A 16529-nucleotide genomic window follows, 5' to 3' on the forward strand; every position below is an offset into this window, starting at 1 on the left:
TAAAACAGTCAAACTGATTAAGGAAAGAAATGTATGTGTATATATATATATATATATATATATATATATATATACACACACACACACACACACACACACACACACACACACACACACACACAAACAGAATGGTGTATATATACACACAAACAGAATGGTGGTGGCCAAGGATGAGAGGGGACGGGTAGTGTTTAAGCAGCATGGTTTCAGCATGCGAGGATTGGAAATGGGCACTGGCGATGGCTGCACAATATACGTGTACTTAATGCCACTGAATGTCAGCTTAAAGTGGTTAAGGGACACACACAATAAAATGTGAAATGAAAATAGAGACATTTTTGGTAGTGCTCAGTATCAGGGCAATAGGACCTCATACACGCAGGGCAAGAGCTCCGCCCCTGAACTACACCCCCGGTCCTATAGACTTGTAAAAACCTGCATCATTTAAAGGTGTAAAACAGAAAATCTCTGCTTTCACAGTAGAATGCTTCAAACTTCAAGAGGAAAACAAATATCAAGCCAAAAGAACAATCTCTCTAATAAATCAAAAGATTGTATTACCGGGATAGGCAGTGAGGGAACCAATGTGGAAGGAATCCCCTAAACAAAAAATGATACAGGGCCAGCAAGACGGCTCAGGCCTGAGCGCCTGAGTTCAGTCCCGGGAACCACACAATGGGAAGAGAGGGCTGACTCCAGCAAGTCGTCTTCTGACCTCCACAAGGGAGAGGCATGCCACCCCCTCACCACCAACAAATAACATAATATAAAAATTAATATACTGACTTCATAAAAAACAAGCGTATTAATCATAAAAACTTAATTCTGCCAAAACAAACAAACAAACAAACAAACAAACAAACCTGGCATAATGGTGAACACCTTTAGTCCCAGCACTTGGGAGGCAGAGGCAGACAAATCTCTCCAATTTGAGTACAGCCTAATCTACATAGTGAATTCTAAACCACCAGGGACTACACAGTGAGAGATCCTGTCTCAGTAATAATAATAATAATAATAATAATAATATTTACATGTAATTTTATATATTATATATTGTTGTTATTATTTTACCATGAAGACAGTGTAATTCAAAGTAGATTTTACGAGGCCGGGAGACAGCTCAGTCAGTAAAATAACCCCCAACAGAAACATGAGAACCTGAGTTTAGATCCTAGCATCGAGTAAGAAGCCATGCGGGAGGCAGCCCCTGCAAGCCCAGAGCTGGAGAGGCAGGGCATCCTGCCTCAGCAGTGAACCCAAGGGTCAGTAAGAGACTCCATCTCAGAACTAAAGGGGAGGGTGACAGAGGAAGGCGCTTGATGTCAGCCTCTGGCCTCCCTGCCACCGTGAGGCACACACACAAGTAACTTACTTATGAGTTTAGGTTTATGAGAGGTAAATATTGACTGTGATATAAAACAGGATCAAATGATAACTGGATGAACAGTGGCCCTTTCTGAAAATCCGTCAAGAGTGAAGACAGCGAGCGGGGACAGTTCTTACAGAATGACAGGGTTTCACAGCACAGTCTCTTCTCCCACACTGGTTGATGTCATTCCAGAAAGGACAGGGCTTCTTCAAGTTTACCTGTAAAAGGACAGCAAGTCACAAAACTATAAAGCCCTGAGAGTATAATGACTGCTGGGGTCACGATCCGAGGTTGTGGCGATGGCTTATCTATCCCAGGTTACACTCACTGGCTCTCCCATGACTTGTCACGTTTCACTGAGTAAATGTGTAGCTGGTGTAAACTGGTAAGCCTGGTTAGAGAGACACAGACTACCCAACAGACCCTGTGCGGATGGCAGCTGAGCTGGGAGTTAGGGCTCAGACGTGCACCACTCAGCTCCCATTTAAGCCGGAATCAGGGAGGGACTGTGGACCGGGTTGTTGAAGTTCTTTCAAGTGTTCTCATGGTCAGACACTGTGTTTAGTAAGTCCAAAAATGCCTCCTCTCAAGAAAAAAAAAAAAAAATCATCTTAATTGGAGTCCATCTGATGGCTGACAAAACAACATTTTGAGAACAATACAGCAATTTCTATTTTAACTTCAATTTAACCAGTTCATTTTGTTTCTAACTCTAGAAGTTATTGAAGTTAAAAATATCAGGGGGGAAAAAAGGTAAGAAAAAGAGCCAGGCAGTGGTGGTACCTTTAATCCTAGCACTGGGGAGGCAGAGCCTGGCGGATCTCTATGGGTTAGAGACCAGCCTGGTCCACAGAGGAAGTTCCAGGACAGCCAAGGCAACACAGAGAAACCCTGTGTGTGTGTGTTGGGGGGTGGGGGGGACAGTAGTATCAGGGCTGCATAGAGTTCAGCTGGTAAGGGGCACAAGGGCATGATTTACTTCCCAGATGCCACATACAAAGAAAGCAAGCGTGGTGGCAATGCTTGCAATCCCAGAGCCAGGAGTCAGAGACAGGGTGAGAGAAGGCAACCATCGCAGCCTGCCAGAGCTCAGGCCAGGAAGAAACTACGGCTACAAGACACCTGGACTGTACCCGAGAACAACATCCATGGCTGTCTTCAGGTCTCCTCATGCACATGCACACACACACACACACACACACACACACACACACACACACACACACACACACACACACACTCCAATGGGTGGTTTCTCAACAGTCACTTGCGAATCAAGTTTTCCTACTAAACTTTGTGGACATTTGAAGAGTCAGAGGTAGCCCAGCCAGTGAAGATGCCGCATAAGCTGGGCTGGAGCCCACATAAAGGTCAAAGGCGAGAAGCAACTCCCAAAGTTTTCATCTTAGCTCCACGGGCACGCCTTGGCATGCACACATGCATGCATGCACGCACACGCCACATTTTTGTTTTGTTTTGTTTTGTTTTTCAAGACAGGGTTTCTCTATGTAGCCCTGACTGTCCTGGAATGCGTTCTGTAGACCAGGCTGGTCTCAAACTCAGAGATCCGCCTGCCTCTGCCTCCTGAGTGCTGAGATTAAAGGCGTGCACCATCACGCCCGGCTCACTAAATTTTCTTTAATTTTTTTAAACTTTGTAAACATTTAAATAATTACCAATTTTAGTAACAGTACCAAAGTTTGGTCATCTAAGAAAATATAATCATCCATTACAGCATACTTACATAAAAAAAAAAATTGAAAATACCAGGGCTGGAGAGATAGCTCAGAGGTTAAGGGCACTGGCTGCTCTTCCAGAGGTCCTGAGTTCAATTCCCAGCAACCACATGGTGGCTCACAACCATCTATAATGAGATCTGGTGCCCTCTGGCATGCATGCAGAACACTGTATACATTATAAGTAAATAAATCAGTAAAATAAAAATTGAAAATACCTTGTAATATCTAAAGTAGTCACTTTCAAGAAGTTTTTGTAGTCTTGGGAAAAGTCTGTAGTTATTAAATTTATCGATGGTCTCAACATCGCAGGTACAATCATCCAGGTAACCACTAACCTGTTACAAAGAAAATGAAATATTAGATTTAAATGTCCCAGATACCACACGATTCTTTTCCTCCTGTAGTTATTATTTAAAAAAAAAAAAAAAAAAAAAGCCTGCTACTCAGCAACCTTATCCTCCCACCCTGTCTTGGTTCTCTAGGCTGGAGAATGACAGTAATATTGTGATACTGTTGTTCTTGTATCTCTAGAGCAACACAGTGGCACTTCTACAGGGTCAGCTGAGCTCGGATGCACACAGAACTGGACCCCTCCAGGACCCAACTGACCTGACCAAAGGTTGGCACTAAGATGAAGAGGGAGCGCTGTGTCTCCCTGTGGCTGGACCAATGGACAAGGAAACTGAAATCCTATTTCCTGTTCCACCATGGGGGTTGGTGAGCACACGCATGCAGGCAGAACCAGATGCTACAGACTCTAGAGATGGTCTCCCACTGGCACCTGGTTATCACTGAGTTCTCCTGGGACTTGCTTTGTCTCTCATTTTCAGAGGCTATGGAGCTTGGTGAATGTATAAAAAGAAGTAATATCAACTAGCAAAACAAATAGTAACTCATCCTAAGACACTAACAGCCCCAACTACTGGGCCACAGCAGATTTCCTAGGTTTGGAAGGATGCTCAGAACTTACTTGTCCTAGCAACACTGGGGTAACAAACTGACCACAAATGCTTAGCACTGATTCTTGACCCTGCCTCTAGATCAAACTATTAAGTTTCTACATCAGGATATAAAGAGAAATTACAATCAGTCAATGTTACTGGCTGTGAAACTGAAAGCTCAGTAATTTATTTGGAGCTAAGCAAACACCTAATAAAAGTAATGGAACATTAAGTAACAAGTACATAATTGTGGTGGTAATCTAATTGTACTGAAATGTGATTTTGATTGTATGTTAATAAATAAAGTTGCCTGGGGGTCAGAGCTATTAGAGCCATAGCAAGAGTGTGGTGGTGGTGGCACACGCCTTTAAACCCATAGATCTCTGTGTGTTCAGGGATACAGCCAGCATTGGAGACATATGCCTTTAAGACCTAGGGGGCTGTACATTCAGACAGTGACGAGGCAGTCACGTGTTTGGGTTTACAACCAATGAGAAGGCAGAACAAAATACTATAAAAAGACAAACAGACAGGATATAGCTCTCTTTCGGGAAGCTGGGACACCGTAGGAGGAAGGGTGAGATTTTAGCTCTGAGCTCTGACCTCTCGGCTTTCTCTTTTACATTGTTTCTGTATTTTTTATTTAGTAAGATTGTTGGTTACATCTACACATAATGTTTCAAAAAAAAATAGAAAAAGAAAACACATCATCCTGCAGAAAAGAGAAGCTTGCAGTACTTTGGTGTGGTATGTTTGCACTATGAACCACATTGAAAATAAGGAAGTGGCCTCTCACTGAGGAGTTACCGACAGCTCCTACGGGAAAGTTTTCTTTAGGGATATGGTCCCTGGTAGGCGGACCATGCTCCATGGGCAGCCCCACAACCCATACACACAGCAGCACAAACTGACCTCAGTGACTAGTTTAAAAAAGAACATCCATGTCGGGGCAGTGGGGGTGCACACCTTTCATCCCAGCACTTCAGAGGCAGAGGAAGGCAGATCTCTGTGAGTTCGAGACCAGCCTGGTCTACAGAGTGAGTTCCAGGACAGTCAGGGCTTCACAGAGAAACCCTGTCTTGAAAAACAACAAAACCAAACAAAAAAGAATGTGTACTTCTTTTCCCGAGGACTCGTTTGCCTCCCAATGCCCCTATCAAGTGGCTCACACCACCTGCAACTCCAGCTCCAATGCTTTCTCGTGACCTCCCTGTGCACAGCACTCACATGCACACACCCCACACAGACATACACATACACATACTTAAAAATATCTTTTAAGAGCCAGGCGTGGTGACACATGCCTTTAATCCCAGAACTCGGGAGGCAGATCCCTGTGTGTTCGAGGCCAGCCTGGCCTACAAAGCAAATGCCAGGACAGCCAGGGCTGTTATACAAAGAAAACTTGTCTCTGTGTGTATATATTTGGTTTTTCATATACATATAATATACAGATATATTAAAAATAAGAAAGCAAGGCATAAAACCTTATTAAAACACCAAATTAATATTTCACCCTTGGACTATGTAAAATCCTATACTATCTTAATTTAAAAACATTGAAACTCAGTAGCAGAAACTTTTCACCTGAAACCAAGATATGGTAACAGCAATGTCCCAAAACTAACACTTTTTACTGATTTTTCTAGTCTTACTTAGTTTCCAAAAATCTGATCCACATACTCTGCCATGTCTATTTTCATCCCCTTTTGAATCTACAGGGATAGAAACCACCTACTACTTTTCACCTTTGATTCGAATGGTTAAAAAGAATGACATTGAAATAGCACAAAGATCAAACGGAGACCAGCAGACCAGAGACAGCGCGTCACAAAAGGAAAAGCAGAAAAGCCTGAGCTTGACGCCAAACGCCCCAGGAGCCCACTGCCTAGATGGAAATGAACTTGCAAGCCACGTCTAAGCACGGTCACTTTGGGGCCGGCTCTCCTGGGCGCTTCCAGAACATTCCACATAGTACTGCAGCATGAGAATACCTCACTTTCCTGACTCTATCTATCTTATCAATGAGAGTAGAAAATCCTTGAGTCAAAATGATGTTTGTTCACCTGTGTGATCCAGCCTGTAGCACTATGCTTCTGAAAACAACACAGCGGACCTCAGCGATCACTCACGGAGTGGGCTGCTGAATGAATGAGGGCTTCCCACTCTTTCTCCTGAGACACACACCATCGTCTCCACACCTGCTTGGTGCCCCAAGCTCAGGAGCACATCTGGCAGTAGCATGCTCACAAGGCAAGGACACAGGCACTGAGGCAACCTTCTGTGCCCCACATTCGGTCTACCCACATGTCATTCTAAAGTGCACCAGAGGAAGAAGCTCCAAGCCAGGAAGGAATGCAAGATCCCCCGGAGCAGAGGTGGCTCACAGCCAGGAAACCACAGAGGGAGGGACAGAAGGCTCACAAGTGGGAGACTTTTAAAACGTCTGCTCTTTACCCTTCATGTGGAATAGGCCGTATTCTTCACCATAACCACAGGCAGCAGGGTGACTAAGGACACAAAATAAAAAATGACAGGGTTTCAATAGAGACAAAGAGCTCAGGCTCAGTGAAGACAGAGACACTTGGAAATCCGCCAGCCAAGAGGCAAGGTAGAACTCTATCCTTGGAAGAAGTCTGGCAGGTGTGATGCCAGCCTAGTTCTAGAAACTAGAATAGGCACGTTACCAAATTAGTCACAAGGAAGGGCTGTGGCAGAAATGGCACCAACAGTACCCGCAGACTCTTAGAAACAAAAGAAAATCCTAGGACAAGAGCCAGGTGCTAGCTGTAACAAGCTGGGCCCGATGCTCTGCTTCAGAACATGCTCTGCTTCAGAACATGCTCCTGCTGCTCAGGTAACCACTGCACTACCCCCCACTGCAAAGCACAACCCTGCCTGTCACGGGAATCTACACTTTAACAAAAGCATCCTGTCTCCCTCCCAAAGCGGTGACCACCTACTGAAAGTGCACCCCCCTAGACTCCAAGTGATAAGCAGCTCGGGGTAGGAGCCCAACTAATAATTGAAGGTAAAAAGGCCCACACTGAAGGACAGTGGGTGTTGGGAGATATTTGATTACACTGTGTAAAGATATGTCACTCTGATTTATTTAATAAAAAGCTGAATGGCCAATAGCTAGACAGGATTTCCGGGCACAGAGAGGACACTGGGAAACAGGGAGGAGACAAAGGAGACTTGGAGGAAGCAGGAAAGCAAGATGGACAGTATGTAGATGAGGTAAATGAGCCTCAGGGCAGCACATAGATTAACAGAAATGGGTTATTTAAGTTAGAAGAGCTAGCTAAAAACAAGCCTAAGCTATTGGCTGAGTTTTCATAATAAGTCTCCGTGTCGTGATTTGGGAGCTAGCTGGCAGGTCAGAGAAACACTTGCTACATGTAGGTAGACAGGAGGACCTATGTAGCCTAGCACATAGCCAGACCCAGTTTAAAGATCTAGTCTGTGAGAGCTGCAAAGCCTCTCGAGGTACCGTGGCAAGCTCCCGAAGAGCAGACCCTCCACAGCCACCAAGCTCTACAGTTAGGCCTGTTTAGATTTAAAACCCATCTCTGTCACTGTGTTTTCCATAAAATAATAATTTCCATCTCACGGATTTGGTATCAGGATAATAAAGAAAATAAATGCCTAAAAACAAAATGTTCAATCTCACTATTTATGAACCCAGCTCTGCTTAAATGCTCTACCACTCTCCAAAGCAGCCCACATTTCCTTAATGAAAAGGAAAATACAGGCCGAGTTTGCAGTCCAAGTTTCTAATGGTGGACTATTCCAGTAGTCCCACTGGAATAAGGGACCAGATCACAGAAAACTAGCATGAGGCAGGGGGTGGAGCGCTCAGGTACTTTCTCCACTGACTACAGCTGATTTAGTCAAATGCAATAGGCAAGAAAAGATACGTTTAATCACAAATATGTATAAACATAACCTGCTGAGTCCACCTTTGTGAATGGTATGTAAATGGTTCCAAGGCTGGCCACTCTGTGTTGGACAATACAAAGGGCTTATTCTTGAAGGGAGAGGTATTAAATTCACAATAAAAGACAAACCAAACCAAAACTACAACAACAACAAAAAAAAAAACCCTCCCAGTTGTCTTATGTACAATACTAAGAAAGTCTAGCCTAATCATAGATCAGCATTTTATTCAGATTCAAAGTAGTGTAGGACTGTATTTCTCATATTTGTTTTTTATGAAACTCTTTTTTCCAAGTGTCAATTAAGAAAAAGAAAGAAGACAGAGAAAGAAAAAAGAAAACCTAAAATTATCAGTATTCTCAGATCTTATGCAGTATACACAAAACTTAAGAACGCCACAAAAAAGAAAAAAGCTCGAATTATTAAATAAAGTCCAGGATACAAAAATTAAATCAGTTGTGTTTCTAGGAACTAATGAAAAAAAAAAACTGCCAGGAAAAAAAAAATCAAGAAAACAATCCCATTACAATAGCATCAAACAAAGTACTAAGAAGACGTGCAGCCAAGGTGGTACCTGGTGAGCAAGTATTGAAACAGGAAGGTTGCTTACACACCGCTGCTGGGCGTAAACCACCAGGCATGATGGAACCCAGTGTGGATGCTCCTCAAGAAACCAAAAACAGCTATCACTGATCTAGCAATCCGACTTCTGGGCATACATGCAAAAGAAAAAAAAAAAAAACCACTGGCTCAAAGAGACATCTGCACACCCATGCTCCTTGCATCACACAATATCCAAGACACAAAAGCTGCTAAGTATCTGACAAGAATAAGTAATGTAGCCGTGCAATGGTGATGTACACCTTTAGTCCCAGCACTCCGGAGGCAGAGGCAGGTGGGTCTCCATGAGTTTGAGGCCAGCCTGGTCTACAGAGCAAGGCCCGGGGCAGCCAGGGCTGTTACACAGAGTAGATAATGTGTCACACACACACACACACACACACACACACACACACACACACACACACACACACACACACACCACAATGACTACTATTCTGTCCTTTGTGGCAACCTGGATGGATCTTGAAGATATTGTGCTAAGCAAAGTAAGCTAGCTACAAAATGATACTTCATGACCTCCCTCACTTGTGAGATCTAAGAAAGTCAAAGTCAAGCATCAAAGGTAGAAGTGGAAGACGTAGGAAAACACAAAGTAAGTAAGTCCTGGGGTATGAATGACCACCATAGTGACCAGTTAATACTAGTGTATATCTGCTAAGAGAGTAGACCTTAAGAATTCTCTCCATACATGCTAACTGTGTGATGATGGATATGATAATTAGCTTGATGATACTCTCCCAGTGTACACATGTATCAAGACATCTCCTAGAATATGCCCTTTGTCTCTCAATAAATAAATGTGAGCATTCAAAATGTACTTTATTTGGTCAAAGAACTAGGAGTACTTAATTTTATTGTTTTGTGACAAGAAAGAAAGAAAAGAAGAACGTGAGGGGATGGAAAGATGGCTCAACCATTAAGAGCACTGCTGCTCTATCATGAGACCCAGAGTTCGGATCCTAGGACCCACTGGTTTGAGAGGCAGCTCACCAACACCTGTAACTCAGCACAAGGAACCCAATGCCCTCCTCTGGTGTTCAGGGCCCCTGCACAGCACACACTCACACACATATACACATACATACACAGAGATAAAGAGAGATTTTTAAAAGAACACAAACTTTTAAAATAAATCTTATTGCATATTTTAAAATATTCACATGATGTTATGCTATATATAAGAAAAAAGTTACAATAACAGGACGAATTAACATCCACCTCTTCACGTAATTACCCACCTCCCCCATGACAAGAATAGTTGTAACATACTCATTTAACAAAACCCCTGAATACACTACTAACCATACTTTAAATCTCTAAATGCCCAACCAAGATAAACAGGCAACAGAAAATGCCACATACACACAATGAGATATTACCCAGCTTTAAAAGGAGATCCTGCCATTTAACCTGGGCAGCCCTGGAGGACATAAGTGAATTAATGCAAAGGAAGAAAGACAGACTTGCATGGTCTCACATGTGGAATATATGACAGGAGAGAGAAAGAGACTGCTGGGGAGAGGAAGAAATGGGATGGTGTAAACCAAAGGATACAACATACTAAAAAACCGATACCAGAGGCCAGGCCATTGGTGGTGCACGCCTTTAATCCCAGCACTTGGGAGGCAGAGCCAGGCAGATCTCTGTGAGTTTGAGGCCAGCCTGGTCTATAGAGCGAGATCCAAAACAGATACCAAAACTACATGGAGAAACCCTGTCTCGAAAAACAAAAGCAAACAAACAAAAAAATTAGTATTACTAATTACTATTTTAATGGGATAATAAAGAAGCAAGTGGTTGTAATTAGAAAGAAAGATTTACAAGCCCCAAACAATCATTTTGAGTAATGAGCAGAAACAATAAAACACTACTTTGAAAAGAGTTTACAAGGGTGGGAGAAATGCCTCAGAAGTTGCTCTTGCGGAGTCCCTGTGTTCAGTTCCCAGCCTCCACGTGGCTCACAACCATCTAACTCCAATTCCAGGGGCTCCAACACCCTCTTCTGACCTCCAGAGGCTCCTGGCACTCACATGGTGTACATGTATAATGCAGGTAAGACATTCAAATACATAAAATAAAATAAAGCTAAAATTGTTTTTAAAGAATTTACAACATGCTGGATGGTGGTAGCCTTTAATCCCAGCACTGGTGGCAGAAACAGAAAGATCTCCGTGAGTTCGAGGCCAGCCTGGTCTACAGAGCGAGATCCAGGACAGGCATCAAAGCTACAGAGAAACCCTGTCTTAAAAACAAACAGCCGGGCGGTGGTGGCGCACGCCTTTAATCCCAGCACTCGGGAGGCAGAGCCAGGCGGATCTCTGTGAGTTCGAGGCCAGCCTGGGCTACCAAGTGAGTTCCAGGAAAGGCGCAAAGCTACACAGAGAAACCCTGTCTCGAAAAACCAAACCAAAAAAAAAAAAAAAAAACAAACAAAACAAAACAAAAAAAGAATGCAGCTTCTCTGGACTCAAGGCTCTAGGGACCGACCCCCTTTCCCTTTGCCCAGGGCATTTATTATTCTCAATATTTACAGTTTAGTCAGTTGATTTCCATATTCTCAAAACAACCTGAAAGGAGCTCCCAAAAATACAATGCCAGGTGCAAATTCCTCGATATATCAGGCACCACGGTTTGTTGGGTTTCCTGAACCAGGCTTTGCACAGCAGACTCTGAGACAAGATTCACATGGGACGAACTAAAGCAAACACCAGGCTTGAAAAACATTTTCTAACTCCATTTCCGGATCTCTCAACGCTTGTTGGTCAGTGTCCTGTGAATGCTTATCAAAGTTAATCTTATTGCTTGCAGAACTCTGTACATTTTACTGCAATGGCTTTCTAAAGCTACCCTACTGCTCTGACTCACCAGAGAGCCTGTGACTGAACCACTACAGACCTGATACTCACGCAACGGTGGCGAGAGGCAGGGTGGCAATGTGGCAACCCTAGGCAGAAGTGGTAAGAGAGATTGACAGCAGCAAGGAAGAGAGGAAAAAAAAACCTAAGGCCATTTTGATTGTCTTTTTCAAGACAGGGTTTCTCTGTGTAGTTTTGGTGCCTGTCCTGGATCTCGCTCTGTAGAGCAGGCTGGCCTCGAACTCAAAGAGATCCGCCTGGCTCTGCCTCCTGAGTGCTGGGATCAAAGGCATGCGCCACCACCGCCCGGCTCCATTTTGACTATTTCTGCAGTTAACTAGGTTATATTTGGAGGTAGCCCAGGCTGCCCCAAGTTGCCCCAGGCTGGGTGTAGATATTACCTACAAGCCCCACTGAACCAAGCTAGTTTACTATTATTCAGTTGACTCTGAGGACGAAAACCAGAAACTCTCTTTTTAAAGAAAGTGACTTTAAACAGATTTTTTTTTTGTATTAGGGAGTATTTAAATCTGAGATTACTGGGGGCTGAAGAGATAGCTCAGTGGTTAAGAGCAAGTGCTGCTCTTCCATAGGACCCAAGTTCTCTTCCCGGAACCCATACAGTGGCTCACACTCTAGTTCCATGGAATCCAACATCCTCTTCCGGCCTACTCTGGCACTGCATGCATGTGGTGCACATACAGGCAGGCAAACACACATATACATTAAATAAAAATAAATAATTTTTTTAAAAATTTATTTATTTATTTTGTATACAGCATGTATAACTGCAGGCCGGAAGAGGGTACCAGACCTCATTACAGATGGTTGTGAGTCACCATGTGGGTACTGGGAATTGAACTCAGGACCTCTGGAAGAGCAGTCAGTGCTCTTATCCTCTGAACCATCTCTCCAGCCCATAAATCTTAAAAATAAATAAGAGCCAGGCATCATGACCCTCACTTTAATCCCTGCACTTTGGAGGCAAAGGTAGCCAGATCTCTTGTGAGTTTGAAGCCAGCCTGGTCTACATATTGATTTCCAGGACAGCCAGGGATATGTCAAGGGACCTTGGCTCAAAATAAGCAAGCAAATAAATAAAAAATAAATCTGAAAATACTGTACCAACAACCAAAAAAAAAAAAATCCAAGAAAAAAAATGCAAGAATAATTAAAAGTTCCTCAAGGATTTTTAAGGAGATCTCTAAAAACATTGAGTGTGGAACAAAGGTTGAAGAGTCATAGTATTTTCATACCATTATCCAGAACATACTTGAAAGTGTAACACCTAATATCTTTTCTCAGCACTGATAGCTCAAAGTTGCTTGTTCCTGTCTTAAGTATTTAGAGACTGAAACTTTGTATACCTGGCATTTGTGATCAAAGGAACTTCCCCCCAACAACTGTGCTCTCAAATTACTCAAAACAATAAGATCCAAAATTTACAGTGGTGAATGAGATAACTTCCTCCAAACAGCAAATGTTGATACTAGCATTATAGTATCATACTCTGCATACAAGTTATTTCCGGTCATAAGTAGTAAGACCCATGAATGATTTGGCTGTTTATCTCTCCATTTTTTATAAATGTAATTTCAGAGATCAAAGGCCACCAAAAAATAAAAGTGGCTTTAAAAAGAGTAACGAGAGCCAGCGAGATGGTCAGTGGGTTAAAAGCCATTTGCTGCCAAGCCTGAGGGCCTGAGGTAGATCCCACGTGGTGGATGGAGAGAAAGATTCCTACAAGCTGTCCTCTGACTACAAGCAATCCTTGTGCTATGCGTACAGCCACGCGTACAAAGCACATACACATAAAATAAGTAAGCCAATATTTTAAACATTGTAAAGAACAGTAACGAACCAAGAGGAGGAGGAAAGAGAGCAGGCCAGCAAGAAGTGTGGTTGTGAACACCTGCATAGCAATACAATTTACATTATCAAGTAACTAGAATAATAGAATGATCTGATAGTGTTTTAAACAGAAGACAGGAGACCACTAATACTCAAGAGTCCTTCCAGACGTTACAAGAACTCACTTAGAGACTAACACATCGACTGATTCCAGGTTCTGGATGTTTCCAAGCTATCTGTTGACATTTTCTGAAGACTGCAAAATGAAATTCAGAGTTATTTCAATGCGTCTAACCTAAGCGGCCTCATACAAAATTAACAGGCTACAATACGATTAAAAAAAAACTCTTTCAATGTTTTGCTCACAGAACCCACATCTCCTACAGAAATAAATAATCACAGCTCATAATCAAACTGAAGCTGGGGCCTGCCTAGGATTCAAACCGCTAAGGGAGTGTCAGGATGCGAGAACAAGCTTCAGGAAGAAGAAAGTGCACCATACACAGGCCGAGGAGTCAAAGGACAACAAGGGCCGCCAAGACACCAGGCAGTTGGGCCAGGGCATCCAAAGAGCCACGCAAGGTCATTCAACCTCTTGACAACGACAGCTAGAGCTGGAGAACAGCCGGTCCCCGAGTCGGTCCGGAGCAGGAAGGCTGGGGATGCTCGGGACACAGCGCGCACGAGGTGCCCAGGTGCCGGGTCTACGCCAGAACCCCCGGTCTTGTGAACTCGACTCCGCGACGAAGAGCGGCTACTGCAGGACGCAGGGACACTGTGTGACAGGCTGTCCAGACGCCCGCACCCATCGCAGGGTCCCGAGGCCCGGGGCGACCGGGAACGCCGTCCGGGCCGCGCACCGGGATCGCCGGCGCTCGGAGATGCGCAGCCCGTGGGCCGGCCGCGCGCGCGCCTCACCTGGCAGAAGCAGCGCTGCGCCGCCGTCTCCGGCCGCCGCTCCTCGCCGTGGCCCGAGCGCAGCAGCCACAGGGCGCCCAGGAGGCCGACGAGCAAGCCCCAGCCGCAGCCCATCGCCGCCCGCCGCCCTCCGCCCGCGCCGACGTCCCCAGCTCTCCGGCGCAGGCCGCGCGCCTGCAGAAAAAAACCCGCGCCAGGCCCCGCCCCGCCGCCGCGCCCCGCCCAGGCCCCGCCCACCCTCTTGCTTCCCCCCCCCCCCCTCCCTGCGGACGTGCGGCTGCGCGCGAGCCGCGGGCGGGTGCTTTTCGGCTCACCCCGCTCACGCCGCCTCCTACGGTCCACCTGGCCGGCAGGCTTCCTTCCGGGGTCCTTCCGGGGTCGAAGCCTTCTCCGGAGCCGTGGCTCCCGGCTTTCCCTGTGCTGCCCTCCCCGCCCCCGAGCTCACACCGACTCAGCCCCGACTCCCTACGAGGAAATCGAGCCTGGGTTACGTGTCCGCCGTGCTGTGGCCGCCTAAAGCCATAAGGGTGTTCATCTTGGGGAGACAGCCGCACGAACGACTTAGAATTCTCTGGTGGCTGTGCCAACTAGAAAGGGAACAGGTGAAATTGGTTTCCAAACGGGCTGCGCGTCGCGGTTTACGCCCATAATATTCCCAACACTCGAGAGGCTGCGGCAGGAGGATTGCTCAACTTTAAAGACAGCTTGAGCTACTTACTTTCGGTACTGCCTAGCTAGAGTTAGGCCTTATTGTAAATGAATCATTAAATAGATGATAAATAAATGGGTTTTTTTTTTTTTTTTTTTTTTTTTTTTACTAAACCAGTATAGGGAAGATGTTAGCTCAACGTGTACTCAAATTTCACTTTTATTCATGAAATAATGTGTTTTCTGTGTTTTGTGCGAACTAGGCACATTTCACATCCAGAGCAAGGTGAAGACCACCCTTTCATGGATGTAGGGACAGCTAGTGTTAACAAGTTGGGGCTATGTAGCAAGGCCTTGGCTTTAAAAGAATTGAGGAAAATAATTTCGTCGAATTTAGAAAATAGTAGCGATTCCTCAAGAAACTAAACATGGAATTGCAAGCGTGAACATTTCCATAAATATCCTACTTCTGTGTATACATTCGAGTGGGTTGAAAGTTTTATACTGCAGAAATAATCTGCACTCTTTACGTTCAACATTTGTAGGAAACATTTGATAACATTTTCTTTTTCGTATTTCTACACTGAATTGCAAACTCTTGAAACCCCCTAAGCATGGCCCCTGTCTCAAACATACCAGAGACTCCCAGAGTCTCTTCTCTTTTGGATGTCTAGCTTTCTTGTGACCAAGTACTCAGCCATCAAAAATGAGAGACAGGGCAAGAAAAGAATACTAAGTAAGTAAAGTTCCAAGTTTTTGGAAGCAAGCATGAGGCAGCTCAAGATCTTAGACTGATGCAAGAGTCTGTAAGCCCTTCTTCAGTATGCCTTCCTGGGCAATCATTCCGAGTGTGAGGGCCCATGAAATAACTAGTTAGTCATTCAATAAAATTTCACAAAGGCCACAGGATACAAAGTTCAGTCTTTGATTCTGGAAACACAGCCTCCCCCATCTGTTACAGCTTTGTTCAACAACATTAAATTTGGGGGAGATGAACACGATCACAACTGTATTACTACAACAACGTCATGACAGACTTCATACACTCAGCATTTCTTGTTTTGTTTTTAAGGCACACAGCCTTTCTTGACAGATCCTGATTGCTATGTAAATAACAGCTATTATTGTTTTAATGAGCAAAGCAGGAAGTGGCTTGAGCCAGTTTTTCAAAATGGGATATGAAGGAGTCTACAGGAATCTCAGCACCTAAACCATTTCCAGCACTAAACAAGACAGGAAAGAAAAGGGTTAAAGGGACCGATATAGTCAAGGAAGAATCACTAAGCAAAACCTTAAGGGCTTGGTGCCACATGATTAGACTCATGTATCTAATCTTTACTGAACACCAATGTCAGATTGTCAGACCTTTCTTGCCATGTGACCAGAACAACCTGAGGTGGGAAGGCACGGCTACTCAAGCTGTCTTTCCATACAGTTCCTGAACAAGAAAGCTATGTGTTACAGTCACTTCTTAATTTCCCATTCCTGTCTCAACCTCCACTCTATCCGGTTTCCAGGTTACCCGTCCTGCTACGCCTCTTCAAGTGACATTATCACTAAACCCGGCGACCATTTTCTGGGAAATATATGCTACATTTGACAGTGCTGATTCCTCTGTCTTCAAATTCAATGTACTGTGTAG

The 16529-nt window shown here is 44.4% G+C and overlaps 1 protein-coding gene across 1 annotated transcript in view; it reads right to left on the reverse strand.

Moving 5' to 3' along the window:
- The window catches only part of Ero1a (endoplasmic reticulum oxidoreductase 1 alpha), a 38603-nt gene extending 24208 nt beyond the window's left edge, over window positions 1-14395 (reverse strand). The window contains exons 1-3 of the mRNA XM_076544823.1: window positions 14240-14395; window positions 3327-3446; window positions 1507-1590 (exon numbers count right to left, since the gene is read on the reverse strand). Coding sequence (XP_076400938.1) covers window positions 1507-1590; window positions 3327-3446; window positions 14240-14353 — 318 coding nt within the window. The 5' untranslated portion in view covers window positions 14354-14395. The remainder of the gene's footprint in view (window positions 1-1506; window positions 1591-3326; window positions 3447-14239) is intronic.
- Window positions 14396-16529: the final 2134 nt, after the last annotated feature.

The sequence above is a fragment of the Peromyscus maniculatus genome, chromosome 9 (assembly GCF_049852395.1).
Source record: "Peromyscus maniculatus bairdii isolate BWxNUB_F1_BW_parent chromosome 9, HU_Pman_BW_mat_3.1, whole genome shotgun sequence".
NCBI lineage: Eukaryota > Metazoa > Chordata > Mammalia > Rodentia > Cricetidae > Peromyscus > Peromyscus maniculatus.